The sequence below is a fragment of the Myripristis murdjan genome, chromosome 22 (assembly GCF_902150065.1).
Source record: "Myripristis murdjan chromosome 22, fMyrMur1.1, whole genome shotgun sequence".
Classification (NCBI taxonomy): Eukaryota; Metazoa; Chordata; class Actinopteri; order Holocentriformes; family Holocentridae; genus Myripristis; species Myripristis murdjan.
This window is the reverse complement of record NC_044001.1, coordinates 16,786,146-16,811,146: the sequence shown is the minus strand read 5'-3', so window position 1 is coordinate 16,811,146 and position 25,001 is coordinate 16,786,146. Positions and strand designations below refer to the sequence as shown.

Here is a 25,001-nt window from a genome sequence, read left to right as displayed (position 1 = left end):
TGTCGAAAGAGGAGAATCAAAGAAAGAGCACAAAACAAGGCGCTCTCTAACGGCCTCATTGTTCATGTTCATGGTTTAAAGGAACAGTTCACCTAAAAATACAAAAAAACAGAGATGGTTTCCCACTTGGTCCTAGTGCAATCCATACATTCAAATTATTCCTTGTTATTTGGCGAGGTTTCCGCTCTGCCGTTATCTCCCCTGTGTCTGCTCACCCCAGTACAATGGAGCTGGATGGGTATTCATTTGTGGAGCTCAAGTCATCAAATTTGATATGTGAAAAACTCCACAGCAGCGGCTCTTTGCTAAAACAATGCCACAGAAACACAGCATAACTCACAGCTCTCAGGACTGATGAGTTTTGTTGGGAACTATTTCCTGTCGGAGAACACAAAATCTATTCACCTCTAATTCATGCTCATTGGGGGCGGATAGATGAAGTTGGGGTAGCTGGTGTGTTTTAGGTGAACTATTCCTTTCAGGCCACACTTTTACTAACCGACCTTCAGTCCTCTCTTTTTCTCTCACACACTCACATACTCTCTCCTCTCTCTCTCTCTCTCGCCCTGTCTCTCGCCCGTCTCCCTTTTTCTCCCTGCGCTGTCTAGTTGGCATGGTTTGGTGCCGGCGTGGTCGAGCAGCAGCGCCAGTGAAAGTCCGTGCTGTGCCAGCATGCCTGTGGGCGTGCAGCGGGAGTGTGGAGCGCGCAGATAAGAGCATGTCTGATCCAAATCTGAACGCACATTATTAATTCACCAGGTAAATGAACAAAATCACATGAACGAGGGCTAGCAAATGGATTTGTTTTGGTGTGCAGGCTAAGACTCTCTGTCTCTTTGAGGTGAACACGAGCGTTTGATCATCAGTATTACGGAGCAGTAAGAGAACTGGATTTACTCATTAACGGATCAGCCGGTACTTACTGTAGTCTCTTAGTACATCATGAGGTGATGAACGGTCAATTGTACTAAATTACTTTATTGCTACCTGCGTCATGTCAAACAGTGACATGATTTATGCCCCTGGGTGCAGCTGATATGCTATATCCCACTGATAAACATAAAAGGATTGGCTGAGCGGTCGGAAAAACATCAAACACTGGCTTTCTTTCGCTAAAAACGGTTAAAAAAATCAATAACAACTGGGCCTATTTGATGTCAGAGCCATGGTTACTGCTATTAAAACATCAGAAATGTCATTACAAGGCACTCATCACAGACTAATTCGATCAAGAAGGTCCTCTCCTCTGGATCTACTACAATCTAAATGTGATTTCACCTCAAAAGAAAGCTTCTCTAAGGGATTCCCATCCTTCATCAGCTTCAATCAGTGGGAGCGTAGGTGTGTGTGTGTGTGTGTGTATGTGTGCGTTTTTGTGTGTAATGGGGCTAATTTTCAGTTAGCCTGAACTAGCCTGATCTCCTGAGGACAAAGTATGCAGTCTATGTGTGTTTCTGCAGTTGAGCTGACCTAGTCTCTGAACATTAGTCTGGTTGGATGCTCCACAACACACGAACTGGGCGAGAGAGAGGGAGAGAGAGAGAGAGAGAGAGAGAGAGAGAGAGAGAGAGGGAAAATGAATGACATCATTGCTTTCTGCTTAGAGAGTGGATCTTGGTTCAGCTGGACTGCAGCGGTAGAATGGTATGATGTCATTCTGGCCTACAGGCCCAACACACACACACACACACACACACACACACACACACACACACACACAGGAACATACATGGACACACATGCACACATATGCCAAAAGACAGTATGCACATTTAAAGTACGCACATACTCACACACACACTTCCCTGCATATCTGTATCCATACTGCACTATGGCACACACATGGGTACAAACACACACCCTCACATTAACTAACACTCACCCAATTAAGCACTCTGGTGGAACAATGAATGAGGCGCTGCTCTCTCGCTATGAGCCTACGCTTTTATTGGGTTTGTGTGTGTGTGTGTGTGTGTGTGTGTGTGTGTGTCCTGCAGGAGAGAGGAAGAAGCAGGATCGAGGTTGGAAAATCCCTGGCAGCAGCTCCTCAGCAGCATGTCTTATTTCATCGACTTTCTTGTAGAGAGGAAACATGACATCGTGAGGGATTACAAACAACCTCCCAGTGCCAACACAGCTCACATGCAGGCCCTCTCTTTTGCTCTCGGTCATGACATGGCAAGAAGTACAAAGAGGAATCAGACAGGAGACTCAGCATAACGTCATGACAAGTGACCAAACGTTTCCCACCGCCGCTGGGAGTGCAGCCTCAGTTGAAAAATTGCCGTCTGGACTCTGTAGATCTCAAGCCAAAGGAGTCCAGCAAGGGGATTTCAGGGAGAGGGTACGATCTGTAGCCAAAGCTGACAGCATCGACACCAAACTACTGACGACTGTCACCAAATCACTGGTCCTGAGAGGCGCTGACGCATAATGCCATGTTGAACAGAGGTACCTGGCACTAACTTATAATTTATGGGACTTTAAAAGGTCAATGACTTCCTCAGAGGAAGTCGTAGAGCAGGAATCGTCAACTGGCGACATGCAGGCCACGAATTCAGAAAGCACACCGCCTCCTTGGCAGAGGGTGCACTCTGCTGAGAGCATTTTCTAGTTAAGTAGCAATTTACTGTGGATCTCCATAATGGAGTTTCTGTTCACACTGAAGCTAATATAAGCTAATAAAAATAACCTTAATTTTGCATGAAATTCAAAATATTAACATTAATAGGCTAATTAAGCCTCAAGAAATTAAAATTTTGTGATTTGAAAGTCCAGTCTATTATAAAGCCTGGGTTTACGCCGCCATGGTGACAACACCTGTTTTTCAGGTTAATCCTGTCGCATGCCTCAGTTATCATCCCCGATGCTCTCAGCACCTTGTTCACAACACAACAATGCGGAAATGCTGCATGCCCATATCCTGGATGGCCACTATGTTTAGCTAAATCTCTCCTTTGTCAATTACTTCTGATTTTATGAGTGTATTCTTTAAGCCTTACTTTTTCAGTATGCGCTTATAACATGTGGGACGCCCTGATGGCTCAGGTAATCTAAGATGCAAACCATGTGCTGGACTGAATCTGGCTTTGTCCAGCTGCTCCCATCTTTTCTGTGACTCTAACATACATTAACTGTATAAAAAAACAGATGTGCAAATAAAACTGTAAAAAATGGTTTCAAGGGATTCATTACCACAGGTCCTACTCTATGCTGAATGTTTAAGTGTCACTCCAGTGCCATGCTTTGCTCTGCTAGACAAAGTGTAGTAAATGTCATTGATTTTTTCATCATCCACCAATGGCAATCATGTCATGGTTCTATGCTGATTTCTTCCACTCAGTAACCAGCACCATACACTTGCTGTAACTGCAAAAAATAAAATCCTCAAGAACAAATCCTACCCCTACATTACAAACAATGGGGACTGCACACCGAAGGGAACAATTAAGTCCTAAAGGCAAAGGCGAAACTAAAGGCACATGTTGTTAGCCACCCTGCATGAGCTGAACAGCTCCGATCTGATCCTCGTTTAGCTGGTTCAGTGAAGCACTAAGCAGCATTACAACCTGGGCAAAAGTCCACCTGCGACAGCAGCGCTGCACTGTCCAGTTTCCATCAGAGACACAGGTCATTGTTTGGATGATCCCCTTTGTGTGGCTGCATGTTGTTAATGTGCCGGCAGCACTGCTGTCACCCAACTAGAGTTTCATTCCAAAACTAAATGCTCGCCATTTGAAACATAAATCCTGATCACATGTTTGCTGGCATAAAAGTTATATATGATGAACTGTATTACTGAATATTATTGAAAATAATATCCAACTTATGACCACTGCAGATTTTTTTTTTGGTTTGATACGTTGTATCATTATTTTTGCCATTTTCACACCTATTATTTCTGGAATATTAAGTACACATGAAATAGTGGTTTTCAAAGATTCATTTTTCAGAATGGACATAAAGTTCCCTGGACTGAAACGCCTCAGTGACTGATGGAGATCAGAATGATGTGTCATGCTGCCTCCCTTGTTCCCTGAGTCACTCACTCCCAGCCCATAACACTAGTGGCCTTGAGGATGGTTTCTCCCTCTTTTATCCAATAAATTACATTAGGGCAGCTGACAATATAGGCAATAACATCTTGCTCTGTCTCTCTGTCTTTTTTTCCTTTCTGGCTCAGCAAGCCGATCCCAATCAGCTGGCAGTAGAGAAATACATTCATACCACACCACTCCATATCACATCATCCACTAAAAGCAGAATAATCAGGGCAAGCGCTGAGAGCTAAAGACTTCCTCGTCCTTCCTCCTCTTTGTTTATTACCCCTCTTTATGGCTGCTGGCTTGCATACACTGTTGACATTAATCTGGCCTAGATTCCAACCTCATCTTCAAGCCTACAGTATTTCTTTTTTTTCTGTAAATGATTTAATTTAGTCTCAAATATTAACCAAAAGCCTGCATTTGTTAAAGCTTGTATTCAAGTCTGATGAATACTGCGTTTAAGGCTGAAATGGGGCTAAGCATTAGTGCTAAATCCCCTCGATGTCGATTGCCTAATCTGTGTTTAAAGAGTAGATGCCAGGTTTAAACAATGGGGGGGCAAATTTCACAGTCATGCACAGCAGCACCTTGTAAAGGATAAACTCGGACTTTCACTCAAGACATGAGAGCTGCAGCTAAAAAAGCCTCACACAGAGACACACACATGCACACACACCTCTACTTGGTGTCAAGTTTTGCCACAGTCAGCTATGGTGACATGTCAAGTCCAGAGAAACAACATGCAGCAGGAGGAAGAGGAGGGTGAGGAGAGGATTAGTTAGTGTTACCATTGCAGAACTGAAGCAGGGAGGAGGTGTCATACAGGCTGCTGTAGCTGGAAAACCCGTCCTCCATTCTCGACCTCTGTGCCGTTCCTCTGTTATCCACCACTCCTTTGCTCCCTTCTCTCTCTCTCTATCTCTCTCTGGTGACTCCCCTCCGTTAGTTTATCGTTCACTTGGTGGCCAAGGCGCTCCCTCCATTCACTCTCCACGGGTCAGGCTCCCTGTGTGAGTCACCATGGCAACCCATTCACTCCGATTATGTCATGTGAACTCCAACCCCTCGTCTCCTCTTCTTCCCTCTTCCCTGGCTTTTCTTTTCCTCTCCCCTGAGGGAAAAAAAGGAAAACTCCCCCGGGTCCTGAACTGCACCGGCAAACACTACCTAAGGAATGAAGGGCAGACAAAGTGCACAGGAGGGAGAGAGAGAGCGAAAGAGAGGCAGAGAGAGAAGTTGAAAGGCTGCTGGTGGTTTGTTTTCCCCCTGTGCTTGTCTCCTCTCCTCTTTCCTTCTCCTCCTCCTTTTCCACTCCCTCTGTCCTCTTCAGTCCTTCCTCTGTCTTCAGCAGCAGCAGCAGCTGTGTGTCGTTAGACTGAGCGCTCTCACTGATCTCCAGCACAAAAACAGCTTTAAGAGGGCTTGAGCTGAGAGCGCAGGCAGGCAAGCAGGCTCTGGCATGGGCAGCCAGTATGTGTGTGTGCAGATATGTGTGTGTCAGAGTCTGCGTGTGTGCGTGTGAGTGTTTAGATAATGCCTGGGACAGCCCAGCCTTCCCCTGTCACAGAGTGTGGACGAGTCAGAGCAAAAGGGGGCTGGGCCTGTCGAACAGATCCTCCCCCTCTCAGTGGTGTGGGAGGGGAGGAGAGGAAGAGGAGAGGAGAGGATTTTAGGATTACCAAAACCAGAGACAACTGAAGGAAATTGAAACAATTGCTACAGTTTGAAGAATAACCAGTGCACTGCGGGTCTTGGTAGAGCAGTTTATCACCTCAGTGTCGCACACAGATATTGAGGCACACACACACATAACACAATGGTGTGGAGTCACACGGGGACACACACCATACCAAACTGCACACCTGACGTCACATATTTTCAACTCGCAGCTAAATATTGCCAGAGGATCTCCGCTGCGGCTAAACATGATTATCATTCTGTCCTCTGTCTGTCTTATCTGGCCCGCTGCAGCCTGCTCAGAGACTGAGGGATCATCAAAACAAGGACAAGAGGGGGAGAGAAAGGAAGGGAGACTAGGGGATTGAGAAAGGGGAGAAAGAAATGGGATAAAGGGGGAGGGGTGAGAGAGAGAGAGAGAGAGAGAGAGAGAGAGAGGGAGGGAGAGAGAGAGAAAGAGAGAGAGAGTGAGCTTGGGGAGGTAGGGGATAGGGCCAAATTAAAAAGTGAGTGAATGAGAGTGAAAATGAGGAGAAATGGTAAGGGGGGAGAGAAAATGAGAGCCTCTTAATTTTGACTGGGGGTTTTGTGCAAAGGCATTGGGGGTACAGGAGGGGGGCCCACTGCATTATTCATAATGTTGCAAATAAGTCCATGGAAGACGGAGTGTGTGGCCTATATCCATGTCTGCAGCAGATCACAAGAGGAAGGAGACAAATGAAAAGAAAGGCACTTTGTAAAGACTGCGACTGCACGGACATGGATTATTGAGACCGATACCAATATCCAATATGCTCCCACCTGTGACATCTGATGCCCTATATGGAGTCTAATATTCAAAACAGGTTAAGCTTTTCAGACAGTCCTCACTTCAGATAATTGGGTGTTTTTTTTTTTTTTCAACTAAAGACCAGGCTAGTTTTATCATCCATTCATTTTCCTACGCTTATCCAGGTGGCAGCATATACACAGTAACTAGCATATAGGATTACACTAGTTTTACTGTGTTGCTTACGGTTGTATGAAATGACACACCTCAATAAAAAATATTTCACAATCAGCTGAATCCTGACACCAAAAATTATATTGGACTGACACAATATTGCTTTTTAAGGCTGATATCAAATTGATAGTCTCTTGGTATACCGGTTCATCCCTAATAAAAGGCTGCAGCCGATGAGACTGTAAACTCATGGATTTGTTTCTTGTGCTACTCTAGTCCCAGCGAGATGCACCCCAGAAAGAGCGGGATCAAAGAGCAGCGAGGTGCCTCTTAACGGTTGAGAGGTGAAACTTTGATCAGCATCCTTGATCTATTTATGGTTCAAGGCTCCCCGTGCTGTTGACCTCAGAGCTGCAGCCCTGGTATTCCCTGGTGGTCTCTCCCTCTATCCATCCATCTGATAACACACACACACACACACACACACACACACACACAAGCATGCTCTTCTCTCTCCCTGAGGACCACACTGCACTCTGCTCCATATATTATACAACAAAATCAAGTCATCAAGGCATCTATCATGTTGCTTTCAATTGCAGCTTGGAGAATGGGAGAAAAAAAAGTTACAGTATGAGAACAATGTTGCATTTTTATGTTCAGCTATACCTGCATTGTCAAAAACATTACAAATAAAACACTTGGGATGTAGAGTTAAGTCGATGACCTTTTCATTATCTTTTGGTATACATCTGCTTCTGCTGGATTCCCTGTAACACATTTAAAATGTGTGAATAAAAATGCAGAAAGGTATGTGGCATTTCTTCTGATAGTGAGAAATGACAGCGCAAAACTCCACAGCATCCAGTGTTTTGATTGAGATATACACAGGAATGGCAGGCAGCTCATAGTTCACAGCATAAGCAACAAAAACAAACATCCATTGTATTTTTGTGCAGATGCTGCTAAAGTCAAAGCGGCGTTTTCCCTAAAGGGGCTCAGATTAGGGACTACTGTAAATCTCAGGCTGGTGGCAGATTGCGAATCTAGATTAGGGACAGGAGAGCAGGAATGGAGATGGATTTTGGGGTATATCTGTGTGAACACATATGCTCATGTGAAAAAGAGACTCAGCTCAGACAGGGGTACCCCCTACCCCCACACCCCCCCTCCCATGCCCCTAAACCCCACCTACCGCTGAGCCGGTGGCAGGTGGTTGGACCTCTGCTCCACCCCTCCTCCTCCTCTCTCTTAACACATTGTTCTCCCTCCCTCACCACTCGCTGCAGTCCAAGGGGTACACACACACACACACACACACACAAATGCACAGACAAAAAGGTGAGTGGGACAGCCCTGTGTTGAGGATATCCCGCTCCTCCACACAACACACTACACACATATTCCAGGGCTTCCACTCAAAATAGAGCTTTGTGTTGAAGGCACACTGCATGCACAGGTAATTAATTAAGAATTGTTTCATTATTATTAACTTAAAATGATTTTACACCCATGTTGCTGATGCAAATGTAAACAATGCAGGAGGAAAAAAAGGTCTTATATTCATATATTTATTTATTTATTTGTTTTTTTGAGAACCTGAGTGTAGTTGGGAGTTTGTTTTCTTTGCATACGCGTAGGGGTTCAGCGTCTTGCTCAAGAGCACTCTGAAAAGCCTTGGCATGGCCCTCAGGCCTGTAAACCTCCATTCATGAGCCATGCTGACTCTGCATTAAGTTTTCTACAATAATAGTCCTCAAGAGACAGTTGAAGGTCATTAAACAGAGCAAGACATTGTTCATTTTTTTCTCCAAGGAGAAAAGAAACTGCTGAGAATCTCTTTTATCCACAGATGATCAGTCAGACTGTCAGTGGGCCAGGATTACACACAATCAAATCCAGAGCCAGAGGAGCAAACAAGGTCAATCCTCCGTATGATCCTGCTACCATCTGCTGGGCCTGTCCTGGTTATTGGGCTGTTTTTGGGTTTACACCATGAATTAATCCAACCTGGTGGCATAATGATTTGTATACACACTGAATTTAAACAATAACCATGTGTATTCACAGCTGGTTTGCTGGAATTGTTGCCTAGCAGTCAAGCTAAATAGCTCCATAGTTCAAGAGTCTGTGCAGTTTAACAGAGTTGTTTTGAGGTTTGAACCGACTGGATTAGATAAACATTATGATAAATTAGTGTGACAGATTGGGACAGTCAAAGATGGGATTAAACATGCAAAGGGTTTCATGTGTGTCCCTGTCAAAAGATAGGGGAGTAACAAATGAATAAACATGATATATGGATTCTTAAAGGCATTCTATCCTGAGGTGAACATAGTGATTCGGATGCTCTATTTTTCACACCAGCAAGTCAGTGAAAGAAAAACAAGAGCTCAATATGTGAAATCTCGAACAAATTTTAATTGCAGCTTGTGACAAAGTCCATCCAGTGTAAGTCTGCGCCAAGGGGGGTAGAGAATGCCAAAATAGGAAAGTTCTGGCGTATCCTCACAATGAAACCTCTTTTATTTGTTTTTTTTCCCCCGGTGAAAACGACATGAAGTTCAAAAGTTCAGCCGTCTGGTCATCATGCCAACACATTGTCAGAGTTGCAAGCACCAGTGAGAGAGCCCAGGGCTGAGTGTCATTGCAGAATTAAATTTATACTCTTTTTATAGACATGGAACAAATACAGTGCCAGTGCTAACAAGCACAACTTCAGATTCGGTATCTTCAATATCTGCTTCATTTTATGCATTTTATCATCAACATGTTCAGTTCATTGTATGATCTTCCAACATGTTCCTTGTGCTTTTATTATTGCATTTCTACCTAAATCCAGTTCATTTTCTGCTTAAATGGCATAATTTACCGACAGAATCATTACATTTAATCTTATCTAATCTTGCCGTTCCTTTTGGCTTTAGTTTATACATCAAAGATCAATTCTCAAGGTGTGACAGGATGTCTCATAACAGTAGCTGTGCTATTGATGCACCTTGACGGCAAAGAGCGACCAGACTGGCAGAGGAGGTAATACTGTCAGTGACAGGCAGGTCCACTCTTTTTAATAACCGTCTGGACAGGAGAGGAGAGATAGAGATAGAGGGAGACAGATTGAATGTGAGAGGAGCGACTAAATCAGCTGAATGAGTGTTGAAAATACATTATTCCCCACCTGCTGGGGAAAATAGCCTGTCATTCCTCATACATGGTTATCAGAATATGTGTCAAGTCGAAATTGGACACATTTAATGGTGATGAATTAGGAAGTCAGGCCAGTCATGTGGCAGATTATGAGCTACAAGAAACTGCAGTATAGAGGGAAAGAGAGTAAAGTAGAACTCATTTGAAATCTGTGAGGCCGCCACTGCTCATGTGATGTCTGTTTCTATTATTTCTGTGATGTCAGCATCCAGTAGAACAGTCAAGACTGTAATTTCAGATAGAAAATAGGCCCCGTGGTGCAGACAGAAACAGGACGTGTGTGTGTGTGTGTGTGTGTGTGTGTGTGTGTGTGTTGTGGCACAATATCATCAAGGTAGGAACTTAAAGGGCTGAGAAAATCCACTCAAACGTATTTCTATACATTAGCTGGTTTTGAGAATGTTATCCTGAGCTCTCAACCTCCTGGTACCTACAGGATTAATCCCATCCTGTGGTAACTGCTGTCTGCTGCTTGTATACATCTGTGTGTGTGTGTTTAGGTGAGTGTTTGTCAAAGAGAGAGAGAGATGGAGAGAGAGAGAGAGTAGGAGAGAGAGGGACTAGCTTAAATGGACAAAAGCCACCAGCATCCGTGAAGAAGAATCATAGTCGGAGGCGAATTCGTCGTGATAAATTGTGTAGGGGAAATGTGACCTACATTCTAAAGAGGCTCCAAATCCAACAGAGTGAAAATATTTAGTTCACGGCTCTGTCAGGGAGCCAGGCAGGATGGAGGTGGGGGGTCGACGAGACACAACATATGATCACTCATATGATAACGCATGAGCTGGGTGCAGCCCTGTGCCATAGCAGCATCACAGTCATCACAGCACTTACAATACTCCTGTAACGAGCTATGCATCAATTTTACCGTACAACGTCACGGGCATACGTGCATCAATACTTAATTGTACCATATGCAGCATCAGATTCAGATTCAAAATTGTGACGTGACAAATGAATCCGGTTAAACAGTAAATTTTTTATATGAAAGCAAAGCTAAGTGATAAAGAAAATGGCATCTATAAAATGCACTGTGCACTGTAATGAGCCACACCAGCAGCAGCAGCAGCGGCGATGCCAGTTACTAATGTTATGATTCAGGGAAACTGGGTCACCACTTTTGTTTTTGGTACAGTCTTTGGGCACGCTTTCTAATAGCATTATGTATGTAGAAATCCACTGCCAGACTGTGGAATATCTACAGGGACCCCCATTTACCCCGATTTAAGAGTCTTAGAGCGGGAAAGAGTGCTGGGCCTTAATATTGCATTGGTGATTACTGTACGATTAGTGAAATGTATTTAAAGGAATACTCCAATGTTTTTTTCCATCTTACCCAGACTGAGACAAGATGTTTTATACCAGTTTCACCTCTGTAGGTCCAGTGGTTCAGTCAATTTGGACAGCATATTTGTGTTATCTTAGCTAATGACTCCCACAGACTTCAAGCCTTTATGCTAAGCTTACACAAAATGGTATTGACCACCTTGTCTCAGTCTTGTAAGTCGTAAAAAGCGTATTTTGCCCAAACCGTTGGAGTATTCCTCTAATGATATCTCATTCTTGTTCTGATATATGGTCAATTTTCCTACTACTACTTCCTATCGTATGGCACCGCTGCTGTGTGAAAACCTCGTACTCACAAAATGTCAAACTGTCAGAAACGAAGAAAAGCAATTTCATTCTTCCCTGCGTTTATCAGTTTTCAAAATGTGGGGCTGCAGAAATTCCCCAAACCACAGAGGACTTCATAATTCGTCCACAACATGAAAATCATCTAAATTGGAGTGACAGGGGTTTCACCTGTCAGCAGCGTTAGGTAAAAGCGGTCAGATCACTGCTACATCAGCACTCCAACTCTGCAATCCTAAAAATGAAACTGTAAATAGAGGCTCTGCGGCAGTGCTGCAGCTGCCAACACTGCAGCTACACTTATTGTAAGTGGAACACTAACATTCATGTGGGATTCAAGGTGAACGATGGTATTGGAGAGCAAATATTTGGTGGCTCAGGCTTCAAACAAAGCAGCCCTGTCCCCTGATGAGTCTCCTCTGGGTGCCCTGTCAAGTCAGATCGCATGGAGGAGAGGGAGAGGGAGAGAGAGCAAGAGCGAGAGGATGCATGTGAGTGTGGAAGGGGAGAATCTGCTTTCAGGCTGTAAATAGCTCCTAATCCTGAAGCTGTAGAGCGGCATTACATGTCCTGCTGCAGCTACTCATCGCTCTGCTGCAGAATATATAGCCGTGTCAGGCGTAGGTCAAACAGCACAGATACATTACCTTATGGACCTCTCAACCACTACCTAAATAGTGGTTAAATACTGAATACTGGAGAGTAAATGAACATCTTAGGGGTGAAAGAACAAACCCAATGAAACAATTTAATTCTGCTGAACTTCTTGGTGTAGTTTCCCTTGTGGGTCACACATAAACTGTATGCATATGGGCCAGCTTTGATGGCAGATGCTGTCAGTGCACATTTGCTCTCATTTCAGTCAACATTTTCAAAATACAATGCTTCTCACATTGCAAAAAGTCTGCATTTAAACAAGTTATTAAATCACATGCTCAGTCATTATTTTTCTTGAAAGAAGCGAAAAACAATCTGCCAGTGGGATGAGCGGATAATCCCACTTGCTTACCATGCAGTTTCACTTTTTCTGTATAAATATGGTGAAACAAGGCACCATGAGGCCGATCAGAAGCACTCGCAGCGAGACAACAACACAAGTCAGATTATCTCATCCTACTGGCAGATCTTTTTCACTTGTTTTTGCAGTGCAGAGATGACAGATCCACCCTCTGACGGTCCAAACGGCGAACATGTCCTCTCTGTTGTGACTGCACAGTGAGCCCTTTGTTGGAGCTACATCCAAAGCAGAGGATTACATTTTCACTGGGCATCATGAGAAGCCTGACGTTAGCAGCTCTGCATAAATAGTGAGAGACAGTGAATAGTGAAGTAAGGGAGTGCTGGAATATTATTCTACACAATGATATAACACTGCTAACATCCTGACTCCATACTAAATCATACTGTGGGCACCACTTAAACCCTCATTGCCTCTGTGGCGACCTTTAATACCGCTTCGCACCTCCTTCCCAGTTGCCTGACCTCTGTGCCCTCCCGTTAATGACGCCATAGAAGTGCGAAATGGAGGTTATAAGCCATAATGATTTCTCTACATTTAATCTACATGGTAATGAAGCATGGCTTTGACACACAGGCGGAGTGGTAGAGATCTAATTCAGTGGACTCCTGTATGGCCAGCAGAGAACAGCACAGTGTAGACGTTTTGCCAGTTTAATTCATCAAGTCTGAAAAAATGTGAAAGTGCCCCATTTATCGAAAGGATAGCAATTTAGACCCAGCTCTTCTCTACCATGGAAATCCTCTCCAAAACAGTAACGGTGGTGTTGCACTGTATGGACGCACACACACAACACCCACACTCCCATACACACTATGTATCTCGGAGCGTGCAAGGCTGTGTTCTCTCAAGCGACGACAACATTAATCACATCTGACTTGGCCACTGAAACGTCCATGTACTCCCTTCCCCCATTTCCTGAACAGGCAGGAACTCTCCCTCACTCCCTCCCTCCCTCTCTCTCTCTCTTTCTCTGTATACTCAGATACATCTCTTCTCACACACAAGCTGCCAGACCTGGGCAAGGATGCAAGGATGGCAATGCACCGTTTTCTCTTTCTTTATCTTTTCATGCATGACCTCCTGCAGCCCTGCAGATCATCCAGTATCTTTCCTTTCACTTTCACGTTCTTATCTTTGACTTTCTTTAGTTTCATTTTCCCTGCATCGAAGCACTCCTGCACTAACCGCACTTGCTCATTTCTCCTCTCCTGCCATCTCCAAAGTCACAGACACACTCTGTCCGTCGATCAATACAGCTGAAAATAAACCATCTGCCTGGGAAATCAGGCACCCGAGCACCCTCCTGCTTTACTGCGAGCGTCATGCAAACGCAGTCTGAGTATTGGTCGCACTCCTGTAGCTAGCATAGATCTAGTGCTACAGGCCATTCAAATACATGCATGACACTATCAGGCAAGCCAGTGTAAGTCTTGGTTTTAGAGGATTATTGCATTATTATGACAAAATCCACGTCCGCTGACCCATTTTCAGCCAGGTTGCTTTTTTCACCAAATGTTAAAATAAGAAATGGGTTTAACATCAGCAAAGCTACTCGTCCTCATATTGTGGGAGCAGATGGGGGGCTGACGTCAGCAGGGCGATGATGCCGGCTTCATCTCCCATCTACATCTCTCTGACTACACTCACTCACTCACATACACACACACACACACACACCATTCTATGAACAGCATCTGTATCACACTGGCCAGGGGCTGGAGAGTGTATGGCAATGGCCTTTGGTCGCACACAGGCTTGTCAGCTCTGCTTGTGGCCATCATGCATCTCAGTTACATGACACAGATCAGCCAATATTGCTTTTCATTCTCCACCCTCCTAATCTTCTTGAAGCCGGCCGCCGCCTCTCTCTTCAACCACTTCTTTCTCCCTGTCCTCCATACCTCCCCCCACTTCTTTCATTGCCCACCCACTCCTCTTCTTTCTGCATCTTTCCTCCCCCATTTCTTTCTCTCGCTCTCCTCCCTGTTTTCTCTCTTCCCTCATACCCACACAGCATTTTCTTTCCTCACCCTTTTTTTTTTTTTTAATTTCATGTCCCACTTTTCATCATCCAGTGGTTTTCCTTCACTCCCTGAAAGGTAGCATCATTCATAAACCATGTTTATACTGCCACCTGCAGGAATGCGGTTGAGATGCAGCGGTCAAAGCTTATTTTCTCCCAGTACTCCCTAAAAGCCAGTACTGGGTATGTTTTGTCTGCTTTTTGGGGCTGTTTCTGTTTGTTTCAATGCCACCGTCTGTTTTTGGTTACATTTATTATGATTCCATTTCATTTGATTCATGGGATTTGATTTGGAGCTCATAACTTCCCACTCATGTCTGTCTTGGAAGGGGCTTCTCTCTCTCTGTGATCCATCCCAAGTTTTGTTCCTTTTCCCCCCTTTTGCCTTTTTTCTCTTTGCCCGCTGTCTGGGTTCAGGTCAGTGGGTGCTGTTATGTTTTCTATAAACTTTCTATAAAGCCCTTTGAGACTGCAAACAGTGATTAAGGGCAACATTGAACTTGGCAACTAATTTATTTATTCATAAAAAGAAACTATCAATAAAATCCAACCAGCACTCTCAGCATCTAACCATATCCTGGCCATAATCTGTTACACATGTCTTACCCTATCCTGAGGACCACACAATAGCAATCCTCTAAAAATACATGAAATTGGCCATAAAAAACTCCTGGAGATTGAAAAAGGCATTTCATATGACTTCAAAATGAAAAGCTTAAGAACATCCATATATACTCTAAGCTTCCAGATGATACATAGATACTGTGGTGAGTCATATACAGACAATATGATGGGTGTTTCCATTGTTTCTGAAACAAGACAGGCACAATGTCTAGGTCTTAAAATTCCTTTTTTTATTGTTGTTCATGAATCTACTGTCTACTTTCTTTTCCTTTATTTACATTTTCCTTCTCTGTTTGTCATTCTGTTTATTGTAGGGCACAGAATGAAGCAAAATACAAGTATTTATTTAGAGCAACTACAGTGAGTGACTAGGAGTGTGTGCTCTGTGTTTCGTCCAAGTCGTGTAACTGAAACCTTCCCACTGGTCTCTCTAACCCTCCCAAACAGCTTAATCAGATGGGATGGTGGACTGAACTGGGACAGAATGCAAGTCACACTGATTTAGCGTGCCATATTTGATATTCATGGAAAACGCAGCAGGGCGTGACATTTACGATATGGTAATGGAAGCGTGGCGAGAAGGTGATCGGACGCCAGTCAGATACAGCAAGTGTAAAAAAGTCCTGCTTGTTGTTGCCAAGGCAAATGTTTGTGTGAGCTAAAAAGTTCAGGCAGTTCTCCTGCTGCCAGATAACTTGATTAAAACTGTAGAGGGAATCATGAAGGGAAGAGGAGCCAGAGAGGGAGGGGTGGGACAGAGAATGAAATAAATACTGAGAGTCAGAGAGAGTGGATGTGAAGGGAAGGGAAATGAGTGAGTGAGTGAATGAGTGAGTGAGTGAGTAAGTGACAGTCAGGGAAAAGGCTAAGGTTTCTATTTATAACTGGATTGTTACTGCTCTTCTGACAGCTGGGCGGGCTTCAGCTCTTCTTGCAGCTCTTGTGGGAAATGACCCCTCACTCAATGCTTGGCCGCAATACACACACAAGCGCACACACACACACACACACACACACACACACTCAGTCACACGCCCACACTGACATGCACACCCAAACACACAGATGCGCATGCACATCCACACTCCAGATCTTGATGCCATTTGCCCCCATTACCCAGGAACAGCCCAGCGCCACATGTAGCTCTGTATACACAAATCTCTCTCTGTGAGCTGTGAGGTCTGACTCTCACAACTTGCTATGAACCATCTGTGGCTTGTTACACAGCTTGTTTACCTACAGTACCTCCCTCCATCCATCCTGACCCTCTTTCCACTTTCCCGCTTTCACCCTGTTTATCTCTCTCTTCCCTCCTTCTCTACCCATCTCTCATTAAAACAGCTAGAAAGCTCTACAGAATTTCACTTTGATGAAATATGAAGGAATTTGCTCCGCCATGTTTCCATATAAGGGCCCATACTGAAGGGGCTCGTCTTTGCAGTTGAATAGTTGCTGGGTGAGCTGTCCCAGTGGTCGGTTCAGACCAAAACAGGATGGGGCAAGGGAGACCCTTCCTGAAACTTACACACACACACACACACACACACACACACACACACCCATGCAAGTATGCACGCACATGTATCTAAAAATTATTTTATGGGCATGCATGCACAGAAACACATGCATACACATTCAGTTACACATGCAGTTGAATGAAAGTTTCTCTCTCTTTCTCTCTCTCTCTCTCTGTCTTACCCATAGGTAGCCCTTCACAGTCAGACATGGCCAAAGAGAGATGAGGATCAGGAAAGTGCCTTCACTTGTCGGCTGAATTTTCCAGCCGCCTGTTGCTCGCTCTGAAACTCTGCCTCCCCCCGTCTCTGATATCTCTGGTTCCCCTCTCTACTTTAGTCTCCTGTTAAGCCTGTTCTGCTTCGCTGTCTTCCTCCACTTTGTACTTTACTCTCCCTCTCCCTCTCTCCACACCATCTGACCAGCACTGGATGCATTAAACCCATGTGATTACTGGCCAGTGGGTGTGCCAGTCAAACATCACACATTATGCTATTGGACAGTAAGTTTGTTACAAACACTCTTCCCTTGAGATTCCCCTTCCCACAGACAGGCAGGACATAAAATTGTGGGCTTTCTCATGTCCCAACTACAATCTTGTGACTACTGAAATAAAAAAGAAAGAAACTGCTTGTATTTTTTAAATAGCCTGCAACAAATTAAGAAGGCCCGAGCCTCTCCTTTCAAACCAAGAGGGACTTTTCAGAACCACAACTGTTTTTCAGTCAACATGCCCTTATCCCGTAATGCAGAAAGCTCTGCAAGTTCCAGTAAACTCTCAGGCCCCTTGGGAGGCAGGTTGGCCAAACCCAGCACTGCTCCAGAGGGTTTAGTATTTCTGAGGGTTTAATTGCACTTTAATGCCACTGGGGGGCACTAGTGTCACACTGAACTGTTGTTGTACCAAATCAGGAGGGACAAGACATCTGCTGTTGAGTTAAGCTCTTAAAATGGCCTAACTACCACAAAATTTGCAGGATCGCTTCACTCCATGACTCAAACACAGTTATGGCAAAGTTGAATGTTGATATATTCATTTTTAGCACAAAGAAGATAGAAGTGTTGTTGAAAGGCATTTACATTTTTTTTGCTTATTCATTCCCTCATTGGGAGAACACAAATGGAAATACAGATAGATATGCTTATGCATGTTTTCAAACTCATACTCAAGCCGGACCAGCCGCTTAGGTTTTCAGTGAAGAATGACTCATCAAAGTCTCCTCAGTGCTGCTGGGTCACCTCCACTCTAAATGTCAACACTCTGCTGCCTACCCATCAAGATAAAATTGTAGGTCCACATTGGTATCTCTTGTATCTTGTACAATTTGTTGTTTTTGCTTGTCTTTCAGTCCTCCAGACAGAGCTCTTGGGGAAAGGTGGAGAAACGTGAAATGAAGGGGCAAGACAAAGAAAACAAACCAGTGAAACCGCTGAGGGGGAAAAGAAGGGGAAGAAGAATCACTGCCAGCTTCGTCTCTCTTTTGCAACAAAAAGACAGGAGGTTTAAAGCCTTTGATGACAGAGGAGACAAAGAAAAGTGCTTGTCAGGCGCTTCATAATACTCTACAGATTACTGGCCTACAACCTGAAATGTTCTTAAGAGCGTTGTTGTGCTATGCAACTTTCTTTTAGCCCAGCCTTTTTTTTTTTTTTTTTTAAAGCTCATTCTTGCATTACTTTTCAGCTGACCTGTCGTCACATGATTGGGAGGATTAGCGAGAGGAAAACATCCAGCATGGGTCTAAGCAGGGTCAGGTGGTTTGCTGCTTCACAGGCGCACCAGTTTTAAAGAGGTCGGGACTTAAAGCCGGGCTTACTTCAGGATTTCAGGGTTAGAGAAACAATGGGTGAGTCTCTCCAGAGATGTAGGTGCAGAGATGTAGGAGGCTGTCCTGCTCAGCTCCCTGTCCTCAAGCCCTGTCACCCCCCCACCCCCCAACTTAACTAGGCTTTACACCCAGACCAGCTTTGATGTTTGATCTCCACCTCTTGTTTGTAGAGCAGCTAGAGGGCCCTTTGCAAACGTAACCTAAACCTTCACCCTATAAAAACCTCTCAACCCCCCTGCCCTCCCTCTCCCTGACTGGCAAACAGAATGCAGGCCATCCAACACTGACTGTTTTAACACGCTAATAATCATAGGCCATTACTTCAGCTGAGGTAATATACTCCGCAGTATCCAAACTGGCACCCCAATTATGCATAATTAGATTGTAAAGTGGTTTGTGCGTTTTCAGGCCACATCTTGCATTGCTTATGAACTTGTTGGAATCTTTTTGTTGAGCATACTTACTTTGCCAAAGAAATAAAAAATCTAGGAAGTGGTTTGAGATGCCTTACTAAGCCTCCACTGGTCTCCGCCTCTCCGGTCTGTGCTTAAAATGTAACATTTTCCCTCAAAAGGATATAGCATTAACTCAGGGATCTGTGACATTTTATTTCACGCACAACTCCAGGGTTACAAACAAGCCAGTCCCCCCTCATCATTTTAGAATCACTACAGGCCATAGACAAAAATTAGCATAATTAATATGACTGTAATGGCGTGTATTTTACTGGGTCTATGTTAATGACCCTGCAGAGGCAGCAGCAATTGTATGCACGGCCACTAATGAACTCCTAATAGTGTTAAATCTAACAGCTCCAGAATGATTCCACTAACTGTTTTATGGCTGTGTGGGCAGAGCCCTAATTGGGGACTTGTGGCAGAGAGCTGCATTTCACAGCTCTCTCCCCAGGTTTAACAGCCAGAGAGGGAGCTTAAGTGAGACTGCAGATTACTGCTGCTTTTGGAATTGTGCATTCGAATGGCTGTCAATTACAGGCTGGAAAAAAAAAAACAAAAAACAAAAAAAAAACAGGGAAAGGCATGAAAGGTTATGGACTAACAGAGGGAAGAGGTTTGTTAAATGTGTTAAGGAATTTTCAGGAGAACAGCTCAAAGTGTGTGACACCTCAGGGATGCTGTGTGTGCTGTGCTCGAAGGCCTGGCGAGGCTGCTTAACCCCTTTGAAACCTGAGCAGATTGGCTTGATCTTGTTCAAAAATATGACCTACAAATGTGCAAAAAAATTAGTTACAAGAAAATGACCTGGAAATTAACTAAGAAGAAGAAGAAGAAGAAGAAGAAGCAGAAGTAGAAAAAAGGTATTTAAAATTACAGGAAAAAAACATTTCCTTTAATTGGCTAATTTTCACGTCATTTTTCATTTGTTTTTTGTGTCTATATTTGTTTGTATATTTATTTTTTTTACTTTTTGGTTGTTTAATATTGGGCTATTTCCTTATTTTTAACTTTTCTTTGCTTTTATGGCTAATTTTCAGGTCATTTTCTTGTGAAGTTGCTCATTGTCTCTCCCACTGATGGTTTTGAAAGAAAGCGAGCGAATTTGCTTGTTTCAAAGGGTTAAATGCTGGGCTGTGTTCAGACTCCTTTCACAACATGTAAACACAACACAATGTGACGTCCATCGAGGTTTCAAAGAGTTAAGACAAAATGAAACATGTCCGATGGCAGGGTGGGGACTGGAGATGAAACACAAGTAGAAGAAGCAGAAGAAATTTGTGAACAAGATCATGGAGATGGTGTCTGCTAGAATCCCAGCGGACAAATGTGACTCCATCCAGGACAGAGGGCACGAGGCATGGTCCACCAGCTTAAGATGTTAAGATGTTGAGATGTCTCTTTGAATGTTTAGGATCAAAGGTGTGGCTCTCATTTCACTGTGTAATTCCAGCATGTAAATTAGAGAGCAGCGGGCATCATTAACAAGAGATGAACATGCGGTCAAAACCAAACTCTTCCAATTCAGTGAATTAAAGGAGTAAACATGAGAGACATCTTAGAGGATGTCCTCTAACAGGTTAAATAACTCAGTAACTTGGTCAGTATATCTCTGACTGTAGTGAGGTAGAAGATTAACTGGAAGGAACACACACACACACACACACACACACACACTCAAACACACACTCTCCTGGCTGGGGGCAGTTGCCCCACTGAGAAACGGCCGGGTGTGACTGAGGGGATTCCACAGTACACAACAAAAGGCAGGCACTTTGATTTGAACTCCAGTGGCAGTCCCACGTGCACGCTCACACACACACACACACACACACACAGACCCCTGATCCTCAGCGGCCTGCCCTCAGGTCTTCTCAGCCAGTTGAAAGAGTGGGGAAACTCCAGATGCTGTGCAGAAGTTGTGCTCTGCGGCTGCAGGAGGGGAGGAGCGCAGGAGCAGCAGGAGGAGGAGAGGACACTGATGGAGGGCTGGAGTTTTGTGTGGAGGGGAGCAATTTAACAGCAGCAGCACAGGGATAAATGAGTGGTATCGAGGTTTAGGCCTGAAGGAGCAAATCGAAGGCAGCCGGGTGTGGTTGAGGGGGCAGTAGCGGAAAAGGGGGTGGAAGAAGGGAGGGGTGGAAGAAGCTTCCCAGAGCACCCACATGATGGATGGAGTGGCGAGGAAGAGAGAGGGTGGGTGGAGGGGGGTGAGGGGTGGGGGCTTCAAAAAGAAAATGATCCAGACTGATCCTGTGATGTAGCAGCAGGGAATGTAAGACTCCAGGACACATGGGGATCTCATAACCAAAAAAGGCCAAGCAGTTAGGCAAAAGGTGTACACACACACACACACACACACACACACACATACATTTCACAGAGAGCAAGCATGGCAAAAGGTCTGCTGTCAGTTTGAAACATTGAACAGGAATTCAGTATGACTGTGTGTGTGTGTGTGTGTGTGTGTGTGTGTGTGTGTGTGCATGTATGCGCGTGCGTGTGTGTTTTATTTTACTCTTTTAGAATCACACTTTTAGTTTGCAGGCTCTGAAGCTGTTGCTCGTGTGGTAATTGCAGTTGTAGTGTTAGTTACTGAACACCAGCATGGAAAATTTAACCCTTGAACTCTAATTTCCTCTTACATCCCCCCACCCCTCCCCACCCCCTCACCCCCACCTCCCCGTGTAGTTAGAAAGTTAGAAAGTCTCCCTTATTGTGTGAGACTGTCGTGGATTTGCTGGTTGCAGTGCTACATCACACTCACACTGTTGGATCCTTACATCAAACAGAAAACATGGACATGCCCTGTACATGACATTTCCCTGTAAATCAAAAGGGCTAGTGTGGTATCTTTAGAAACCTTGGGATTTCCACTAGAAGTTAAAGTGCTGTGGGTTTGAACAAAGCTTGGCTACACGCTGTTTGGACTGGACAGTTGAATGGGTTTGAAAAATTCAGATTTTATTCATCATCTGTTTGTGTCAAGGCTCCGTCCTGGGGCATACTGTGCAGCCGTACAGGAAACATTTTCTCAGACACCGAGGGACGAATCAGACGTCACTGGATACAGCGCTGAGCCATTACACCTTTCAAGATGCCACTGTGGCTTTAGTGGTAGGCATAAACCTTTTGACTGGGGTTAACTTCAGGGCTTTTAAAATATGATCCAGCCACACCTCCCAAAGCAGACAGGGAGAAATGAAAACCCCTCTCTCTCTCTCTTTCTCTCTCTCTCTCTCCCTGTCTCACACACACCTACTCGCTCTCTCCTTCAGGGCCTGCTAAAGTCATTATGGCTCTCTGGAGGATTGTATCGGCTCCAGACTGACAGGCAGACACACAAATAGTCAGCTAGACAGTCAGACATACAGACAGCTATCTGCAAACTTAGAGTCCTGTGTGCTTGGGACAGAGCGGCTAAATGTCTGGCTGCTCTTCAGAGGCTCTCAGGTGTGACTGGCTGCTCTGCTGTGTGCTGCAGCCAAAAGCCAGCAGACAATCACTGAAGTGTTCTGTGAGCCCTAACTAGGCTGAGTATCTGCTCTATCTCCCCGTCACAGACGAAACACACTCCTGTGTGCGCACTGTAAAAAAAAATCTCCATCTTTACTAGTCATTTAGTCTCATATTCAGTGTTAAAGTCTTGTTCATCTTAAAACATGTGAAAAAATGTCAGTGGGATGAAATAATTCCACTTGTTTCAAATGCTAAACAACTTATTTGAGGATTTTTCTTGAATCAAGTGTTGTTTTCTTGATGCTTTTGGGCTGATCTGCCTTATTCTGCCTTGTTTCAACAAATTTATACGTGTTGCAGAAAAATTCCTGAAACAATGAAACTGCATCTTTTCCTCAAGGTGCATTTCTTTCACTTGTTTTAAGAAAAAGGCAATTCGATCTATCATTTTTTGCAGTGCAGCTCCAGCACAGCCCCGATCTTGTTCCCTATAGAACCAGGCTTTCATCGAGTTAATGCATATTTTTGGGCTTAGCCAAGGTCATTCATTTTACCAAAGACCTGAGACATAATTTTTCCCAGAAGTGGTGGTTTGTAACGTTGGATGACTAACTTTGCATTTGTATCAAAGACTTCAGCGTGGCCACAAATGCATAGTGCTGAAATTTTAAAAGAGGATGACAGAGGTTTTGGTTCGAGCCCAGTTCAGTTTAGTCATACAAATCTTGCTCACTGTACCACCACTGCAACACTGGCAGCTCCTCAGAGAAGCCTGAACCCCACAGAGGAGGAAGTAACGTCCTCTGCACACACACACACACACACACACACACACACACACACTCATAAACATATGCACACATACACACAACTCTCCCCTAAAATTGCTGACGGTTAGTTTTCATGAACATATATTATTTCCAGATGGAGGTCATGAATAAAACCGAAGGAAACAAGTCGGGTGAAACTGGAAACTAAAAAAACAGAAACTGAGGGGCATGGAGCTTAGTATAAAAACAATCTTTCCCCTCCTCCTCTCATCCCCCAAACCCTTTTTAAAACATCTTGTTGTCAAGCTCTCAAAACAACATGAGCATGGGCTTGGGGGTAGCAAACACACATTACCATCTTGGATTTTTTTTTGTTTGTTTTTGACTGCAATGCAAAGATTAAAACTGTTTTCCATAAATTAATGACCATTTGAAAAGCTTAGCTCCACCTTCAAAACTCCGGTTAAATAAGCAAAGGCAAACATTTGAACAATCAACCATGGATGCAAAAACATGTAACGGCAAAAAAAAACATGCTGCTGCAACAACCGCAAAGCCTCCAACGAAACGCTTACATGAATAAAAGAGCAGTGTTATGATGTGAACATGAACTGCGCTGAACTGAACGAGCAAATGAAGCTAGCGCCGCGAAGAATTCAAGACACCGACTAATGTGTGTCAAAACATTTGTGCATAGAGCAACATGTGCAAGCTTCATAGAAAGCCAGGGTGTCCATTAGCTACGTCAGAAGCAGTGCCAAGACAAACCAGTCAGACGCCAGGCATTTTCTCCTCAGGGCTGACATGGGGGCGTGGGGGGGTGGGGACCACAGATGTTAGTTTTAATAAATTAACTCTTGACACTGGAAAAAATTGAGAAACGGCATATTAGCCATGCACTGTACTCTCAACATAAAGCACAAAACACTTCAAAACATTATGTTGGTTGCCCTTCAGTTTACAACCACTTAAACATTTTAGTAGTGAGCATAACTCCGAATTACTTGCCAATATAGGAATGAGTTTTACAGGCTGCACACACACTGCCAGACATTTATCAGCCAATCTTTGTTGCCTTTACAAATTCCTGTGATATGACCGCTGAGTCCTCGGCCTGCATCTGCTCACTGAGGAATCCAAACAATATGACCAAGCAGACGCTGACTCTACCTTCTTTGTTCAGGCTTTCTGCCTATCTGCAGCTGATAGTGCCGTCTTTGGTCAGGGTTTATGTCTATTTACTTGCACTGGCCTGCAGCACAGATAAAGTGTACACTCTGTTTTGAGAGTTGGGGGGATTCCTTCACTCGCATGCATCCAGTCGTTCAGGTCAGTCCTGCTGTGCTGGTCTAGTGACTCGGTTTGCTCTTATCTAAATCTCACTTAGACTGTTATCTCCATAATCAGGCTCTAATCAGCCAGCCTCTGTCCAGACAACAAGGGGCCAGCATGTGGCAAAGAGGCCCCCGAGGTCCCAAATATCCCAGTCATAAAAGTGTAATTTGTAAATGGGACATGCCCCTTCAAGTCAGAGTACTGAGGATTTCATGCTCATAGATTCTTGTTCTTTTGCTGAACAATGTACAAAATATTTTTCTCCTCTCTCTCTTTTCTTTTGGTTAGATGTTGGGTCATTTAAACCATTTGAAGACTGAGTTGATGGCTGTCCTGTTATTTTTGATGCTTCAAGGAGCTCACACAGCCCTCAGTCCCTGCAGCCCTGCCAGCAGCCCTGCAGGCCTCGGCTCAGTCCTGCCCTTATCTCAACCTCCCAAGGTCCCTCCTGGCAAGCACAGA

General features: G+C 44.2%; 1 protein-coding gene across 7 annotated transcripts in view; it reads right to left on the bottom strand.

Moving 5' to 3' along the window:
- The window catches only part of eml1 (EMAP like 1), a 45,262-nt gene extending 39,697 nt beyond the window's left edge, over positions 1–5,565 (bottom strand). For 6 of the 7 annotated variants that reach the window (XM_030044360.1, XM_030044351.1, XM_030044353.1 and 3 more), the window contains exon 1: positions 4,835–5,565. In XM_030044360.1, the coding sequence (XP_029900220.1) occupies positions 4,835–4,901 (67 nt within the window). In that variant the 5' untranslated portion in view covers positions 4,902–5,565. The other variant, XM_030044357.1, reaches the window with a different exon arrangement.
- Between the last annotated feature and the right edge of the window lie 19,436 nt (positions 5,566–25,001).